Source organism: Varanus komodoensis, unplaced genomic scaffold, assembly GCF_004798865.1.
Source record: "Varanus komodoensis strain SLA01 unplaced genomic scaffold, ASM479886v1 scaffold15, whole genome shotgun sequence".
Lineage (NCBI taxonomy): Eukaryota > Metazoa > Chordata > Lepidosauria > Squamata > Varanidae > Varanus > Varanus komodoensis.
In genome coordinates, this window is record NW_025335440.1 from 23,923,022 (window position 1) to 23,941,864 (window position 18,843).

Sequence of the window (18,843 nt, forward strand, 5' to 3'; positions counted from 1 at the left end):
TGTGTGTGTGTGTGTGTGTGTGTGTGTGTGTGTGTGTGTGTGTGTTGGGGGGTGGAATAACACTAGTGATATTGTGGGGAGTGCTGCTTTTGCCAGCCGGCTCTATAGCCATGCCAGCCAATCCACAATAGTTTTGCCCTGCTGGATATGCATATCATAAAAAGCAACAGTGAAATCCAGGCACCTTGAACAATCCTATTCAAGCCATGGGTTCCAAGGGTCACTCGCTTACAAAAAACACGAAGGAAAAACTGCTGTGGGTTTGGATGTCACATTAAGTTACACTGGAACCACCCATCATGGTATAGTGTGATGTGCAACTCAAGCCTTAAAAACAAAGCAGCCTTGCTGCTCTATCACCATTTTCAGGAAAGTTATTGAATTGTCCCACACATTAAAGTTAAGAGTTAAAGAACATAACAGCGTACATTTACTGGAAATGCTTATTACTGAAAGTATTGCAAATACTTGCAATTAACCACAATTTATTGGTAGCACAATCCTATATCCTATACAAAGAAGCTGAGGGTTGTCACCTACATTTGTTTCAAGGTGGCTTGTTATGACGTCCAAACATGGTGCACTTTCCTCAGCATGGTCTGTTAATTGTGCACAAGGCACCCTGAGCAAGAAGTCACCATGGGCAAACCTGTTCAGCTTTGCTGTGACAGCAGCTACCACCATTTCAATTATCTGCATTACTGCAGCAGAGCACCATAGTTTGTTGTGTGCAAACTAAAAAAGGTTCTGCATAACTTGTCAACATCCAAACAACCTACCCTCACCAAATTTTCATGTAAGGAGAAGCTACAGTGCATCCTTACCATGGCTCAAATATTCAGAATGGAAAGCCCCATATGGAAATTTATTGCTATGTACAAACCAGGTCTGAGAACCCATTATTTGTTGCTGCGTTTTTCAGGTTAGATTTTCATGACATCCAAACCTAGCAGTGACTTGTGCTTATTTTCTCAGAAAGAACTACAGAGCAACCTGGGAAGAACAGAGGAAAATCTGGCCTCTCCTTGCAGCCCCCTATGTGCCTCCTCCTCCAGCTCAGTGTTTCATTTAACAGTGATAAACTTTATCCTCTTGTGAGCCAAATCAGCACACCTATGCATGTATCCATGGATTGACTTATCTCTTTGTAAGAGTGCGTGTGTGTGTGCACGCACAAGAGAGAGAAAGAGAGAGAGAGACCCCAATTTAGGACTGCAGTAATTTGGGAGAGGCAATTTAAGTTTCCCCCATGGAGAGAAGCTAACAAAGAATTTCAGCATGAAAATGGGAGAAGGGAAAGAATCCCCCCTTTACCAAACTGCCATAGACCCAGATGGAAGACATGCTTCCCCAGTGGTAAGTCAATCATGCATGCAAGCACAGCTGTACAAGGAAGAATGGTAAATGGGCTGTGAGGAACAGCTACAGAGGTTTTTAAAAAGTTAAAGAAATAAAATAATAACCTCAGCTATCTCATCCTAAAAATCTCCCTGTGTCACTCTGAAGATAAAAAAAAATCCTAGCAAAAATCTCAAAAAGTTGTGCCACTAAGATTCCAAGACACATGTTAGGAGTGGACAGAAAAATGAAGAAACAAACAAAGCATGGCAAAGCAGTAAGCTCTTGATCATTCATCTGCAGCAACCTGCTTTACCAAACAATAAACCTACACACTATGGCTTATTTCCAATGTGACAATGTGTGTGAACCAGCGCATTAGGTATTTATTATAAAGCACTGAGCAAATTGCTCTACATATGAGGAATAAAAGATTTAAATACATCAGAAGCTGGTGGTTAAGAGCACAGATCTGAGACTCATGCGATCTGGGTTCTAGTCCTTCCTCGGACATGGAGCCAACTGGGTGATTTTGGGCCAGTCATAGACCCTCATCTCAGCCTACCTCACAGGGCTGTTGTTATCAGGATAAGACTGAGAGCAGGAGAAAGAAAATGTGTTCTTTAAAAAAGAAAAGGCAGGTCATTAGCCTAATAAAATATGATATAAAAAAAGAAACAATGGAAAAACTGAATTCATTCTTTGTAACTTCAGTACAAAGATCAAGATCCATCTAAACTATAATTATTTTTCTTAATTTTTAGATGAACCAGAATAGATGAAGACCCCCAAGACACAATGATATTCACTCAAGTGTTCTTTAATTAGCTAATTAAGAAAAATTCAACTATTAAGAACAATGTTCAGATGCATTTGCAAGCCTGACTATATAAAATCATAGAGAAATCATGACCTAGGTTTTTTTAAACCAACAGTATTGTTAAGCGTATAGCGAAATGGCCATATTGAAGGAAAGTCAAATACTTTTGCCAGAATACATCCTTTAAAGGTTTTGACAATGTTCAGACAGAGGTATAGTGCACATTTTTGCTTTTGAGAAAGTATCTTGCCAAAGGCATTTGGGACTTGGTAGCAGGGAGCTAACAGGGAAGAACCTCTTATAGAGTGGGAACTGGTTACATGACCAAAAAAACAAAATAAGTAAATGAACATTTGTCACAATGGAGGGATAACCAATATGTTTCCACAAGGATATGTAAGCACCCAATACTCATCAAAACATCTATTATTCCTTATATTTATATCCCAGTTTTCTCCTCCAAGGAACTCAACAAGTTCTACATAATCCTCCAACTTTCTATTTCAATCTTTAAAGCCTTGTCATTCACACCTATGAAAAGCTGCATGTAACTGTTGAGACTGGAAAAAAAAGTCTTACAACACTCAGCATGACTGGCTGAAATGATGGGAGTTGTAGAACATTTTCTCCCTGTTTAAATGCATAGGATTGTGCCCTTAATGCAATTTCTGGTTGGTGAGATAGATGCCTACTTTTTCCAGCCTTTTGTAGTAGTATGGAATATGATACGATATGCAAGAAACTGCTAGTTACAATCCATTGTGCTTATTGCACCAGGCATTTTAAGAACGCAAACATCCATAATTCCGTATGCTCTACAATATTTCAATTGCTGGAGTTCTGATTATGGATGGTGTATAATTGTTTACCCACCTCTTTTAAAAAGTAATTTTATATGTAATCTGAATCCCACAGAAAGTCAGAGATTGTTCTTTTAATAGAAGAGGTCTCTGCTACTGTCCATGAAGTAAACTGAATTAAGATTCATGTGTGAAATGAACAGAAGTGAGAAGTTAATATTCTCCTCATTTTAGTCTAAGGTACAGATTGGAATTAGGAAAGAGGGAAATGGTGGTATAAATATATGTGTAGGAAAAAGAGACAGAGTAAGGCATCTTTTCAGCGCTCATGAAAAAATTCAACATAAATACCTTGACTTTATAATAATTTACTTAATCTGGGATTCTATAGCACACATACTCACCTATTTCAGAAATTTATAAAGAAAGCTGACAGTTGTCCTTTTCCTGCCAAATCAGGCAATCAGTGTGATTCTAGTTGTAAGTATAGGTATGTGTGGACAGATAGGCTAGTAACTTCCATTAATTTAAAAGATGTATTTGAACCTCACCACCCTTCTCCGCTAAGAATCAGAGAACTCCCAAAATGAGAAAATTTACACGAAGTGATCAAACTTGTAGAGCATATGGGTTAAATATGATATAATAAAACATGCAGACCATTTCACAATATATAAACAGCATTAAGTTTTTTTTAGAAAATATATCTCCTTTATCTAAAAGAACAAGCCAAACAGAGATGTTAACTAATCATCTGACAAATTCAGCTTAAACACAGAAATAACAGTATTAAATTGTAAAAAGAAAAAGGTGTAACTAGGAAATGGTATCCTTCCACCCAAAATACTTCATTATGGGATGCACTTTAAGATTCTATTAAAAATGGTATAAAGGTAACCAGGGAAATATAGGCGGAATGCCAAAATGCACCAATAATATACTTGATTACAAGTATATACACTCAACACAAGAGTAAGGTCTAATGAATTAAAGGGGGCTTACTTACATATAAGAGCCAGTGTGATGTAGTGGTTAAGAGCATGGGACTGGGACTCAGATGATCTGGGTTCTAGTCCCCGCTCAGCCATGGAGCCAACTGGGTGACTTTGGGCCAGTCACAGACTCTCAGCCCAACCTACCCTCACAGGGTTGTTGTTGTGGGGATAAGATGGAGGAGGAGAATGATGTAAGCTGCCTTGAGCCCTTTGTAGGAAAAAGGCAGGATATAAATCAAAAAATAAATAAAAATAAAAAATATGACTGCATTTTTAGTATTGCATACGCAATTTGTTAAAAGGAGTCCATAAACTGGTATCCACATTCCAAGAAACATTACAAGAATATAAGAATAATTCTAGCTGATTCATTATCACCTTCTTTCTTTGGTGTAATGAGTTTTAATAACCTATATATGCCCTTGTAAAGAACAAATTTAAATTGTTTCTTAACATATTCATATTAATGTTACAGTTACATACACTACTTTATATAATGAACTGCCATAAGAACCAGATCTATACAACAATTGTAAAAGCAAATGCTTACAAAGGCAGAAACCATGATAGAAAAGGCCACATTTGACCACAGCTCTGAGTTAAAACTCACAAATAACAAAACAATGTTCTATATTTTATCACCCTGTTGATAGAAAATGATTAAATAAAACTAATCTATGTGAAGAAAATATTTACTCAAAAAACTTTTATGTCAGTGTTATACCAAACTTAGAGGAAAGGTTCATTTACTTATATATTATTTATTTCACATGTGAAGTCTGAAACTAAGGAATGAAGGCACTTTTTGGATCAGAATTTCTTACTAGATTAACCGCAGTGCTGTGGCTGTTTACAATGATGGCTGCAGAAAGATTTTTTTCTGTCTCACCAACCATAGAGTTGGACCATAATGGTTCATTTCACTCTTAGCTTTGAAACTGGGTAAAAAACCTTCTTATATTTGATGGTGACAGCTGTTCTACAGAACTTCTAACATCTATAACTTTTTTTTTTTTTTTTGAAGACTACAGTTTTGGGATGCTTTAGACATCGGGGCGGCTTATTTTATATTGTATATTTGTAAGTTATTTTAATGTATATATTTTAAAATGTTATGACGATTTAACTTATTTGTTGTAAGCCGCCCCGAGGCTTCAGCGAATGGGGCGGCATAAAAATGTTTTAATAAATAAATAAATAAATAAATATTGCTGCTTGAAAAGCTATTGTTACAGAACCCTTTTACTCAAGTCAACATTACTAAGGTTAAAATAGTAATAGCATATTAACTTTATTGGATTCAGGGTGTATAGGTGAAATCACAACAAATAAATAAGTTTTCAACTAAAGTAGGCATTCTAATTAAACATGTTCCCTATTAGCTTTCCCAGTCTTCCAGATGTTTTAGACTAAAGCTACTGGGATTCCTGACCATTAGTCATGCTGGCCAGGGCTGATAGCAGGCCTAGACCTTAACCCTAACCCTAAAAACATCTGTAGAGAGCTAGACTGGAGAAAACTGCTTTAAATTAATTGATGTAGCTACTGATCAATGAAAGAAAACAGTGAAAGATGAAAGCTCTCCCACACTAGAGGAATTCCAAAAGAAACTGGACAATCATATGAGTGGGATGGTGTAAAATGGTGACCTGCAACAGCATTCTTGGCCTCTTCCAACTCTACTATTGTAAGATGATGATGATGATGATGATGATGATGATGATGATGATGATGATTTGTATTTTTTCTTTTTCTCATTCAACTAGCAAAATTTTGCTTTTCTTCTCAATGTGCTGGCAAATGCACAATGAGATGATAAAATAAATAACTTATTGTTCACTGGGTTTATACTTACATCTGTGATTATATGAAGAAACTTTCAATTATATGCTATCTACCTGTATGAGTAGTTATTCTACATTATGTAGAGAATATACTACAACCTCTAAAAGCCAGTATATATAATCAATAATATATTTCTCTTAAAGTGTATTCTAATAGATTGCTAATAGGTTGTTACTTTATTGCATGATATTAAGAAAACAGCTTCCTGATGTATAATGACCAAGTGCAAGTATAATGATAAAGGCATTGTTTGAAAGATTGCTATTCCCTTTCTCCATCCTTTGCAGGCTCAGATTCCATTCCTTATATCCTGGCTTGGTAAAACCATAGCTTGTCAAGATGCATGAATAAGCAAAACATGGTTTGCACAACCCATAATTTGCTTTTATACCATTTTACACAATGCTTTGACATTGGCTTCTAGTTCTGGTTTGGAGGTAAATTAGGAAGCAAGAATCTGATGGAGTGGTAGATGAAATAAAGTATGTGAACCGTCAACTCATTATTCTATTTATTCTAGTGTTGATATCCATCCTTTCCATGTGAAAAGCACGCAGAAAGCCGCATACAGGATTATAAGCTACCAACAAAACAAGATAAATAAATTCTAAAGAGAGCATCATGAACAACCAATAAAAACTCATCAACTAGATACTCAAAACACACACATCAAAACAGAACCGTCTCTTAACCGACACCTTAAAAATAGGCAAGGAAGCTTCTCAAGCAGCACTCTCATCCTCTCCAGCTGCACCTTAGCTGGCAAAAGAACATCAAGAAGGGTCTCAGAACCCAAGCTAAGATCCTGAGCAGAATCATATGAGAGAATGTTATACCAAATTTTATAACTTTACACCAACTCATCTGCTCATTATATTATAGTCTTCATATTGCCCTGACTATTGGTTTGTATGACTAATGCTACTACAGTAATACCTCGGTTCATGAACGCTTCTGTTTGCAAACAGAAAGTTTGGCAAAATTTTGCTTACATTCGCGAACTCCACATTGGGTGACGAACACAATCACAGCCATCTTCTTCGCACGAACACGATCGTGACCACCTTCCTCACACTGTGACCATATGTAAGAGCATGTCAGATGGTTGCATTTGTGTTCATGTGGGGAAGATGGCCGTGTTTGTATTGGCATGATCACAAACGCGGCCATCTTCCCCGCTCTGACACATGGTCACAGCTTCCTCTAGTCAAGATCGCGGTTGTAGACTCTCCCTCCAAACAATAACCTCCTCTGCACCCACCTTCCTGTCCTCCACGCCAGAAGTCGCCTCAAGCAAGGTTAGTGTTCTCTCTCTTCATACTGTACTGTACTTTGTTTCATATTTTTGTGGTTAAAAAAATTACATATGGTTGAGAACTGAGTAACCTTAGTTTACATTGAACCTTATGGGGAAATTTGATTCAATTCACAACCAATTCAGTACACAACCAGAATCGTGGAATGAATTAAGTTCATGAACCAAGGTACCACTGTATATTATAGAAATTAAGGCAACTGCTTAGGGATTTTGAAAATAATAATGGTATACAAATAATGCCAAGAAATAAATAAGGCTGAAAAAACATGGTAGGTACACTGACTTTCAAATTTATTTACAAAATAAAAAGTTAAGCAAATAGAAATAGATTATGTGTATCAATCCAGAACTGATATACTTCAGTATACATTATCATTGTGAATGCTTGGCTAGTTAGAATCCAATGTGGGATTCTAAATCAGTGACTATTATTGAATATGGATATTGTAAAGCACTCATTACAAACAGCAGCTTGGAAGGCAATGCAGGCACAAGTATTAATGGGGTAGCAGATAATAAAGAACATCCTAATATTTAAACTCATGGTATGCAGATACTGAAAACTATGTATAGAAAGAAAAATCATTAGAAATAAATGGGAAGTGTCCAGTATGAGGATGCTTTAGGGCATCCGAGCTCAGAGGCTCACAAGCTTCCAGAGTAGAGCAGGGGAAGCCCAGGGAGCAGTCTCTGCTCCCTCCTGCTCTGCTATTCAGGTACACATCCAATTTTAGCCATGTTGCTCTGGTGCCTGGGATGCAGGGAGGCTTGAGTTCCTTCAGTGTAGGTCAGTCTCCCACCCCACCACACACACTCTTTTGTCCCTCTCAGAGGTCAATTTTGTGACTCAGTCATAGTTCTTTCCATGCCAAGGGGCAGGAGGAAGAGGGAGATCAGTATCCTGGTTCCGACCTCAGATTTCAGAATCTGAAGTATCCTATGGCCCCTAAAAACCATAGGATGGTCTCTCTCGAATATTGGAAGGGTATTTTTAGTCCCAGTATGCTATACAAAATGCTCTAAGATTTATCTTCTTGCACATTTTAACATTTGCTGCTGGTTAACTGAAAGAATAAAAACAAATAGCAAAGAGAGCCCATTTGTCACATGAATATTTGTCAGCACCAATAGTGGTAATAACCTACCTGAGTTGTAGCAACAGCAGTAGTTACAGAGGGTGTAGAAGATGGAGATAAAGTTCCCACTTGCTGTACATGACCAGAAGATTGCTGAGGTAAATGTGAACTGGAAACAGGAGTGCTAGATCCTGAGCCAGACACAGCATTTGGAAATGACACTGCTACTTCATTACTGCTATAAATGCCTGGAAAAAAAACAAAAAAACACACAAGTGTCTTTCTGGAGTCATTAACTAATTTAATTACTATAGAAACTGGATCCAAGTAAGATCTTGTGTTGTACATTACATAAAATAATCACTTTAAGCAGCTCATTAAAAGCATATAAAAGAAGTAAAAGAGGCTCAAACAGGTTTTATGTTTGTATGTGTGTTAGGGGCTTGTTTTGGTGGTGATTGTTTTGGCCTGAGGACTTAAAATTATAATTTGATAAATATTTTAAGATTTGAAAATAGTTAATCAGTCATACTGTTATCCAGAGTAACAATTATGAACAAAACAGATCAGCTTCAACTTTTCCTATAATAAAAAGTAACAATGTTTTTAAAATGATTTAAATACCTATTTAAATACATTTTAGAAATCAGAGCTGCCTTGAAGAAGGGGTTGGTTAACATTTTGAACTTCTATTTACACCCTTCCTCTGCCCATTCCATAAAATGCTGGAAAAAATCCACCAAATGGATGGTGAAGCTGCTTGGAGGGCAATCACCCTCCACTTGTACACCTTACCAAAAGAAGATGCAGCCTGTAAAAAAAACTATCAAGCACTTCCTCAACACACTGTGCACTGCAAAACATTATGGACAAGCCCTCATTTTATTTTGGAACAAGTGGCTACAGGCCAAGTGCAGCACCTACCTCTCTTTCAAGGGTCTTTGTTTTAGGAATGGCAATGATCAGGACAAGGGCGATTGGTGCATAGCCCTCTGAATGCTATATGAAAGAAAAGTCTAACAGCCTTCTTATGGGAATGAAAATTTATTTTTGCCTTTTGCAGCACCTTGCTTGGGGGGCAAACCCAGAAAGATAAAAGATAGCATGAAATTGTCATTTTCACTTGGCTACCATGGTAAGCCCCTGAAAAAAAATCTGGACAGTCCTCATTTAGTAATGAGAAGGGATTTTGGTCAAGTAAAAAGCCAGTGCCATCCTGGCCCTAAAGAGGTGCTAGGCAGCTTCATGAACTGAGGTAAGGGGGAATCATGCAGAATGAGAGCAGGAACTCATTCATACTCATGAACTTTCAGTTCATTCCTGCTCTGGACAAGAACAATGATTTGCACAGATGGTACATTCTTTACCCACTGTATCAGCCTTCCTTAATCTGGTGTCATTCAGATGCTTTTGACTTCAATTCCCAGCAGTCTCAGCCAGGACTGTTGGGAGTTGTGGTCCTAAATATCTAGAGGGCATCATGTTGGAAAAAGGCTTTATTTTATTAAGTAATAAGGTGAACTGATGAACAAATTAGAAGTGGAAAAGCCAATGATGGACTAATGAGAACTCAAGGAGGGGTGGAAGAGCAGTGACTTGGGTAGAGCTAAGGACTAAGATGCTAATTGTAATAACACAGCATGTCTAATTGCCAGTTAGCCACTTAAATAATGCAATAAGAGGCAGATACCACATGCCTGAGGCTAAAACTGATACTAGTGTGTGTGGGTTTTCTAATTTCGAGCTAAGACATCAAAATACTCATGTTGAGTTACATAGCTTTTTTAAAAAAGTGATTATTAGAATTTTTCACAGCGGGAAATACCTCTCAAAAGTTCATATAAAGTGTAGATAACTAGAAAATGTCAAAACTGAGTCCTGTAAATGGAGGAAATGGCAACAAGTGAACATAGTCAGGTAACGTATTTCCATACTACTTAGTCAAGAAACCACAAAATCTATCTGGCTATGAGAGTAAATTATTTAACCCTAACAGTCAGTTCTGAAATTCTATTTTACCATCTCACTGCATCAATATTGCATGCATTTATTTTCAAAATAAATATCACTTTAATTGAAGTTAATGAAACTATCCTTTGATAACTTGGGCTTTATGTTGATGAACACATAAAATGATGTATAAAAGCACAAATCTTTACATGTTTATACAGCAAAATGTAATGGGAATGCTGGAAGTTGTAGGACTATTTTCTATTTAAAACATGCATACGGCTGTGCCCTAAATATTTACTTTGTAATTCATTTCATTGCCTTTTAAATTTTCAAGGTCATCTTCTATCCCAACTCCATATAATATTACTGTTATACAATGCGTACATTTACTGGTACAAAACTTGTGGGGAAGTATGAACTCTGGCCAAGTTACCTTTTTTAATACACTAGCAAAACTGTTTTATTGAAAATATGAATAAATAATTACAAGTCTTTCAGGAGCAGAAGTCTTGTAGCAACTTAGAAACTAATAGCTTTTTGTGAAATAAGTTTTCATATACAACAGGCTACTTTTTAGACATTGTTCTTCAAGCTATATCACAGAAACTCTCTCCACGGGGTTTGGCAAAGCTATCCTTTAACACTGATTTTTTATTTAGAACTCATGATGAAACCAGATTTTGGTTTATAGGATCTTTCATTTTGGGCTCATAAAATGCCACAGTTTTATTTAGGAACTGAGTAAAGCTCTGTGTTAAACAAAGAATGGGTGGGTGTCTTCTGTACACCAGCTATCTTAAACTTCCATAGTAAATGCATTCTTGGAGTATGGATCCTCATGCAAACGGGGAGATAGTACCATCTACACATGTGAGGGAGGTTATCAGCAGGTTTGGGGGGAACTCATGATTTGCAGAAATTTCACAAAATCATTCAGGGAAAAAGAAAACTTCAGCAAGGGAAAAACCCCAAAGAACCCAGTGAGAACAGCAAACTCGATACACATGGAATCCTGTCTGTTGGAGGGAGGTCAGAATGGTGAGGGTGAGGGTCCTGGAAGAAGGCATGATCAGCATAAAGCAGTTCATAGTGCAACATTTTGTAAAACAGTCCCTATCTTTCAACTGTTCCATAAATTCGATCCTAAACTTTACTAAACTTCGTAGGACTTACTTCTGAGTAAGCTTTATAGGATCAAGCTCTAAAAGCTCTGAACATTGGCTTACCAATGCTCTGTTCCAAAGTATAATGCAAGATTTTTCCAATCTGGTGCCATAAGATATTTCAGACTCCTATCAGCCACACCAGCATGACAAATTGTTGGAAATTCTAGGAGTTGTAGTCCAAAGTATCCAGAGAAAACAAAACTGGAAAAAACTTGTATAATGCAACATAAGAGTAAATTAAAAGATCTTTAAAAAATAAACATTGTTACTGCTTCACAATGCTGTTTTTCTAAGCTTCCAGTTTTACCTATGGACCTCATAAGAAATAGGGAGAATGGGGGAATACAGCTTTGCATTGTGTGATCCTTTCTTCTTTTGTTTTTTCATTATCATGTTGTCCATGGGGTCACGATGGGTCAGCCACTACTTCCGACTTTGCAACTAACAACAACATCTCTTTATAGTGATGAAGGAGGACCTTGAATAAAGACTTCCAACCTGTGTTCTGTTCCATTAGCATTCTGGATATTCAGGGGATCCAGTGTAGCAGAATATCCTGCAGAAACAGGTACTCTCCATGCTGCCTGAAGTGAATCAGCTTGTCTCTGAACACAAATAATGACAGTTTTCTCTCCTCATCAAGTTGGACATAGTAGGCCCTATATAACCTATGCAGCCAAAGCAGCTTATCAGTCTTAAGTAGAAGGACTATTCTGTTTTCTTTTCCCAACTGCTGCATAGGATGGTGACCCCTGCTTCCCTTTAACCTTACATCTGATTCTGCCTCCTTCAGTTCTCTATTGTTGCTCTAGAACTTGATCTTTTGCTTGACTGTGTTCCTGCCTCTAGTAGGGCAACTGTTCTCTGACCTGACCATTCAGCATCTGCCCTCCAGCTCATCTGTTATCTCCATACATCAACATCTTCGTCAATCACCCAAACAAACTTTAAAGCCTGCCTGAACTTCATCTTAGCAGCTCATTCATTTGAATCAGACAGACAAAAAGAAGCACTTGCCACAGCAAGGAAGAGCAGTCCCAGTCGCCAAGGCATAATGGGAAAGTGTCTTTGCTGAAGGCTATACTCAGTGCCTGAAATTCAGTGAACACAGTTTTCTACTTAATCATTTATCCCTTTTATAACTTTTCAAATTATGTATCATCTAAAACAGGAGCAAGCAGAAATTAGACCTCTGCATGTACTGGACTTCATCACCCAGCATTCCTTACCATGTTGAAAAAGACTTCTGACATCCAAAATTTATTCATTTGAGAGCCAGTGTGGTTCAGTGGTTAAGAGCATGGGAGTGGGACTCAGGTAATCTGAGTTCTAGTCCCCACTCAGCCATGGAGCCAACTGGGAGACTTTGGGTCAGTCACAGATTCTCAATCCAACCTACCTCACAGGGTTGTTGTTGTGGGGATAAGATGGAGGAGGAGAGATGATAAGGCTGACAGGAGGAGGAGGAGGAGGAGAATAATGTAAGCCACTCTAAGAGTTCTTAAAAAAAAGAAAAGGGCAGAATAAAAATGTAATAAATCTGGATATCTACATTTTGCCCACCCCTAGAAAATAACGCAGCCATCTTTCGTATCTTTCAATAGCTGGAGGGTACTTTTCTTGCGATGATTTAAAGAGAGAGGCATATATTCTATTAAGAACTAGACTATAACTTGTTAGCCATCAACTTTTGCAGATTCTATCTACTCTGCTAAATCAGCCAAAATTACAGTAATCGCTAGCGTTCTTTTCTACCTCCTTTCCTCCATTCCTTTCCTACAGTGCTGTTCTCTAAAACAATGCTCTTGCTCCACACTGCCTCTATCTTTTGGGGCCAGTTCAGATGATCCCTGCAGCCCAGGGTGGCTTACTGCCATTTTGAATATTCAGTCTGCAGCAAGGTGTTGCCATAGTTTGTCATTGAAACCTGGGTGGAAAACCCTACAAAAGGTCATGGGTTATTGGAGGGTTGTTTCTCCCTGCAACCACTAATGACCACTCAGGACTTAAATATATAATGTAGTGCATGGGTCCTCAAACTACAGCCCGTGGGACGGATCCGGCCCGCCATGGCCATCCATCCAGCCCGCGCTGCCATTCGCCGCCCGCACATGCACTAGCTGCAGCCTCACAGTGCCGGGGGGGGGGGGGAGGTGGTGGCTCACTTGATCAGAGATGGTCTCCAAGCGAGCAAGCCACCACCGCATGTGCCCGATGCCGCCTCGTGTGCACCCGACAGCACCTTACTGGCCTGCGCCCCCAGGCACCCCCACCTCACCGGCCCACCCGTGTAGCCACCACCTTTCAACTGGCCCCCTAGTGTCTCTAGGCACTGCTATCTTGCTTTGTATTCATGAGTATTCATGAGTAGTTACCATGTGGCTCCATCTTCCGTCCAAATGGCAGCATATCTCCCATCAGCCCTTGTGGCTGGGAAGCAATCCCAGTGTGTACTGCTACTGCCTGCTCTACCTGCCTCCCCTCTCTTGGTCCACATTTTCCCGTGGGCAATGTCTTAGTACATTTAAAGTACTTTGGGGAATGTGTTAAGTTTGTATCAACTTCCAGCTGGACACGATGGCAGAACTTTAAAAAAATACTAATCAATTGTTGTTTTTCCCCCACTAGTCATGTATAGCTAAACAAAAGAACAAGCCCAATATATAAAGCATTCTAGAGATACAGCAAGCAGTACCAACACCTTAAAATGTTTGACTTTGAACTCTCTGAATACCACCTTTGACTGCATCATGCACTAAGGAATGATGGAGAAGACTAACATCTTTTTACATATTTTAGAAATAATATATGGTCAAAAGTGAAGGCAGCCTGAGGAAGACACAGCTATGAATGAAACCTAGGAATTCCAGTCACAAAAACAGAGAGAAAAGAGCCTTAGCAGTAGAATAAGACTATTATCCCTTTACTACATACAAAAACTTATAAAAGGAACCTGAGGAATGATTGACCTATCAACCTCCTGCAGGTATCTACAAAGTTTTCACTGAAATACAGAACAATTGACTCACTACAACCTTGGATTTCATCCAATCAATAGAACATGCAGACCTTCAATCAGCCTTTTGCACAAAAGGCTACCTTTTGTGATAAATGAACATGTAGAGAATATTTTAATATAACTTGCCACCATGTACAGCATTCAGAAACTGCAAGGCAGCTTTTGAGTTAGGAAAAAAGAACTCTACATTAAAACTGTGTTTCAATATGCACACAAAAGAATACAGAGAGAGAGAGAGATTGATTCACTGAGCATGCGCATCTGCAGCTATTGTTCTGAACACACATAGTATCTAAACTTGTAAAGGGAGTTTATTTTTACACCATCATACTGACATTTATATAAGCTTCCTAAGTGAATTCAACCATGTAGTTTATTTTGTGAGGAAAGCAATAGTATTAGAAAACATCTTTTCCCTCTGTGTGAGATGCTTTGTTTTTCATACAAGATACAGCTGATTTTCCATTCATTAATATGCACATTCTATTGATATCCTAAAACCTTACAATTAAGGTCTGGCCTTCAGTATTGTGTTTTAGCAGATTTTGCTTCCTGCATGCATCACTCTCCTCTTAACATGTACTTTAAATTATGGCAGGCTGAGAGGATATGCAGGCTTCATTGTCTTTATGTTATCAGAAATCTTCATAAGAAACAGTTTTTTCACAAGTATTTACATGAGTGCAGCTCTCAGTGCAAAATGAAGCTGCTGCACATTCTTTGCTGCTAAATCAAAACATTGCCTAGCATCATATAAAAGTCTCTCAAATATTACATCAGCCAGTTCTGCAACAGTTATGTGGTCACCAGTACTGACACAGAGGCACAGCAGCATAAAAGATTACTGAAGGAAACTTTTGCTGATCAATCTGCAAAAGAGATCATTATCTATGCAAGAGCATGTATAGACATATTCTTGATGACTGACTGACAGTGGAATAACTTATTTAAAAGTTTGTCCCTTCTAATCTGGGACAATTTTCAGCATCAAAATTAATCAAGAATGGAGGGGGTGATGTCTACAAAGATCAGGACAGGGATCTCCTGTACCTCTCCTTATTCTAGGATGCTTTTCAAGGATATTATCACTTTATGTTTTCTCCCTCCTCATTGTCTTGCTCTGGAAAACATCATTTTTTCCACTATCATCCAGCAGCATATTTGTCTAATCTTAAGAGCGGGAAAGTTCGACACGTGGCCTATGTTCTGCAGCCCTGTTACCACTCAAAGCCCTGCATCTGGATCTCAGCAATGGTACAGGCATGATTGTGTAAGCTCTCCTGAGGCCACTGCAGAGATCACAGGCTCACAAATCATACTTTTTTCATTCATTTAGTCTAAAATCATCTTAATTATCTCTTGTTTAATGATTAAATATATTAATTGTGTATATTAAAGGAATATATTGCAAACACTTTAATTTATCATACGAAAATGTAATTCATTGTGTGGCCTTCATGTTCTGTGTCGAAGTCCTTAAGCAGCCCTTGAGTTATGAAAAGCTGGACTGCCCTGCTTCTAGAGAAACATTGCCTAGGATGAATGTCCAATTAGCCTGCTATTTGACTAGTATTTCAGGGTAAGCTAACCTATAACATCCAGATATTGCCACAATTAAAATAGGAAATAATCCATTGTGACTCAGGTTTTTCAGTTTCTTGTTAAAACTTTTCAGGATTTATCAGGCAGTAACATGGTTCCTTCTTCTAGATATTTCACTTTAGAAGTGCTGCAAGAAAAAAGAGTTGGAGCCAGTGATGTTGTTCCAGAAATAGAATAGCCTCTGTTGACATAATAAGATTTCCCTTCTCCCCTGCAAACTCCCATTTACCTCAAAATCTGTACTGTAGATTTAGAAGACCCCCTGGAACAAATCTGGGGCATGAGGTCACTGCAGAGAAGGGAGGGAAGTTCTGTCACATTAGCAAATTTTCAATTTGTGACATTGGATCCAACCCAAAATGGAACAATAGATACCATCTTCTCTTCTCTGCAAGGTACACTGCTGCATATTTTATTTTATTTTATTTTATTTTATTTTATTTTAGAGACTTCTATGCCGCCCCATTCGCCGAAGCCTCGGGGCGGCTCACAACCATATGAGGTACAGATGCAGTTTGCATGTCATGGCAACTAGCCTTGGGTTACTTTTCAGAGATGTGTGCTGCACACAAACAGCTTCTATTCTGTTAAAGACATCCAAGCTGCCCAAGTGAGATAGGCAAACATGGACTGACCCCCAAATAAATTACGAATTAACCATTCCATTGTTTAACCCTTAAACAACCTATCAGACCAGGTTTGCAGATCATGCTCTCAACCTTCAATAGGGCCAAAGCTGTTTCTAGAAACTAGAACTGGTTCAAAGCCTGTATGCACAGATCTGCAGCCTTGATGTGTGAACTGAGTCATAATCACAAAACTTCTTTGTTTGTTCTTTCTTTATATCTTGACAACTTTAACAGACTTTTTGAAACTGAAGGCAGATAGCTGTCTTGCAAATGAGTAATCAGGAATGTGCTCTGTTGCAAATTAATTCCAGATGCTTGATGACAATTGATTCCAACAAGGATCTCAATTTTTATTTTCTTAGAAAGCTCTTATAAATTAAAAGTGTTATATTTATAACCCACCTTCCAGTCTGCCACATCCACCAGGCAGCTTATAATGAAAACAATAATTAAGCAATAAAAACAATTTGAATACATTAAAACCAGTTTCAAATTAAATGTTTCATTACCATAGTTACCTAACAGCTGAAAAGGTAATTTTTTTGCCATGCGCCAAAATAACTAGGAAAGAAAAAACCTAAGTAATCTCCCTAAGTCAAAAGAAGGGTGCCAATACAGAAAGTACCCTGTTTCTTGTAACCACCATTGTGTATCCCAAAGCTTGGAGTAGGAGCTCATCAGATCATCTCACCCAGGGGTAAGCAACCAATGGTTCTCCAGATATTGTTGGATGAAACTGCCATTTTCTTTCATGTTTGACTATCCTGAATTTTGCTTTAAAGCTAACTGGCCACAAGTGAAGTTATTTTAATAGTGATGTGCTATGTTTCCCACGGTTAGTTCTGGTCAACAGTTAGGCTACCACATCGTGGCAGGTGCAGCTTCTTAAAAATTCCTAATGACAAACCCATATACAGCACATTAGAATAATCTGAAGTACAGTTTCCAACACATTATAAAAGTGAACTAGATGTCCCAAAGGCTACATTAGCTGCAGCTGAAAAGGTAGCCCCGAATGAAGATGCTGTTTGGACATCTAGATGCAGCTGGATAAAAGAGCACATGCAACCTTAAATTATGCTCTTACTTGGATTGTAGCCCTTTCCATAATACTTAAACAATTTACTAAGACAATTGACCTACATGGGATCAATAGTTTTATCATGTGCGTATTACAATTGGGTTTGTTTGTCTTCATTCAGCCTATTACCAATTTCAGGCATTGATTCAGAGACTCCTCCCTGCTATCACTTGGTCATGGAAAAATACGTAATTACCAGCAAATCTCCTGTTGATTTCATTTAGTAGTTCCATGCTGAACAACATAGGAGGTAAGATGAAACCTGCAGTATTCACAAGGTAATTCACAGGAAGCCAGCAAGTAGCCTTCCAACACTTCCTTCCAGTACCATTTCCAAAAACTGCTTGGAGACTGCCCTTTCTCTCTCCCATCACTCTGGGATGTTACTACAACCATTTTCAAAGCTATAGTGAGTATAATATTCTTTCTCATAGTGGAACATTAATTGAGCAGCACCAACTATGAGGTAAACTCACTTGGCTAGACTTAGTCAGCCAAGTTGAGCTGATTAAAGTAAGCATGTGGTATAAAATAGGCAGGTTGCATACCTGTAACTGTAGTTCTTTGAGTGGTCATTGTGCATTTATACATATGGATGCCGTGCCTGTGCAGTGCCACATTTGGGAAAATTCCCCTAGCTAAGCCTACATTTTTTTGGTGGGAGCTCTGCCCCTCTTCCCTGTTATATAAATAGGCAGGCTCCCACCATTTTCCCAGTCTGACATTTGCTCTTTTTTCTAGGTCCCTAATTGTACTATCACTATGTAATTGGTAGGCAGTTCAGCCCTACAGGTGAGCGACATCTGTCCTGTTCTGGATAAGGTTGTGCTCCCAATAAAGGACAGGGTGTGCAGTTTGGGGGTGCTCCTTGATCCTGAGCTGTCCCTGGAATCTCAGGTGGCAGTGGTGGTGAGGAGTACCATTCTCCAGCTTTGGCTTGTCTACCACTGCGCCCTTACCTGGATGAATGAAGCCTTGCAACAGTGACCCAAGAAGGTGATTACGCAGAGGAGGGCCTCCTCTGCGATAGCACCCCGATTGTGGAACACAGCTCTCCACAGAGGTCTGCCTGGCACCAAATCTTCTTTCCTTTCAGTGTCAGGTGAAAACCTTTTTATTCTCCCAGTATTTTAATTGTTCCCTTGTTTTATTTAGTGGGTTTATATTTTAACATTGGATGCTGGGCAACTGTTATTCTTAT

General features: G+C 38.5%; 1 protein-coding gene across 16 annotated transcripts in view; it reads right to left on the minus strand.

Annotated features, from left to right (window-relative positions):
• MLLT10 (MLLT10 histone lysine methyltransferase DOT1L cofactor) overlaps positions 1-18,843 on the minus strand; it is a 153,796-nt gene that overhangs the window by 34,588 nt on the left and 100,365 nt on the right. For all 16 annotated transcript variants that reach the window (XM_044425346.1, XM_044425345.1, XM_044425341.1 and 13 more), the window contains one exon: positions 8,262-8,440. In XM_044425346.1, the coding sequence (XP_044281281.1) occupies positions 8,262-8,440 (179 nt within the window). The remainder of the gene's footprint in view (positions 1-8,261; positions 8,441-18,843) is intronic.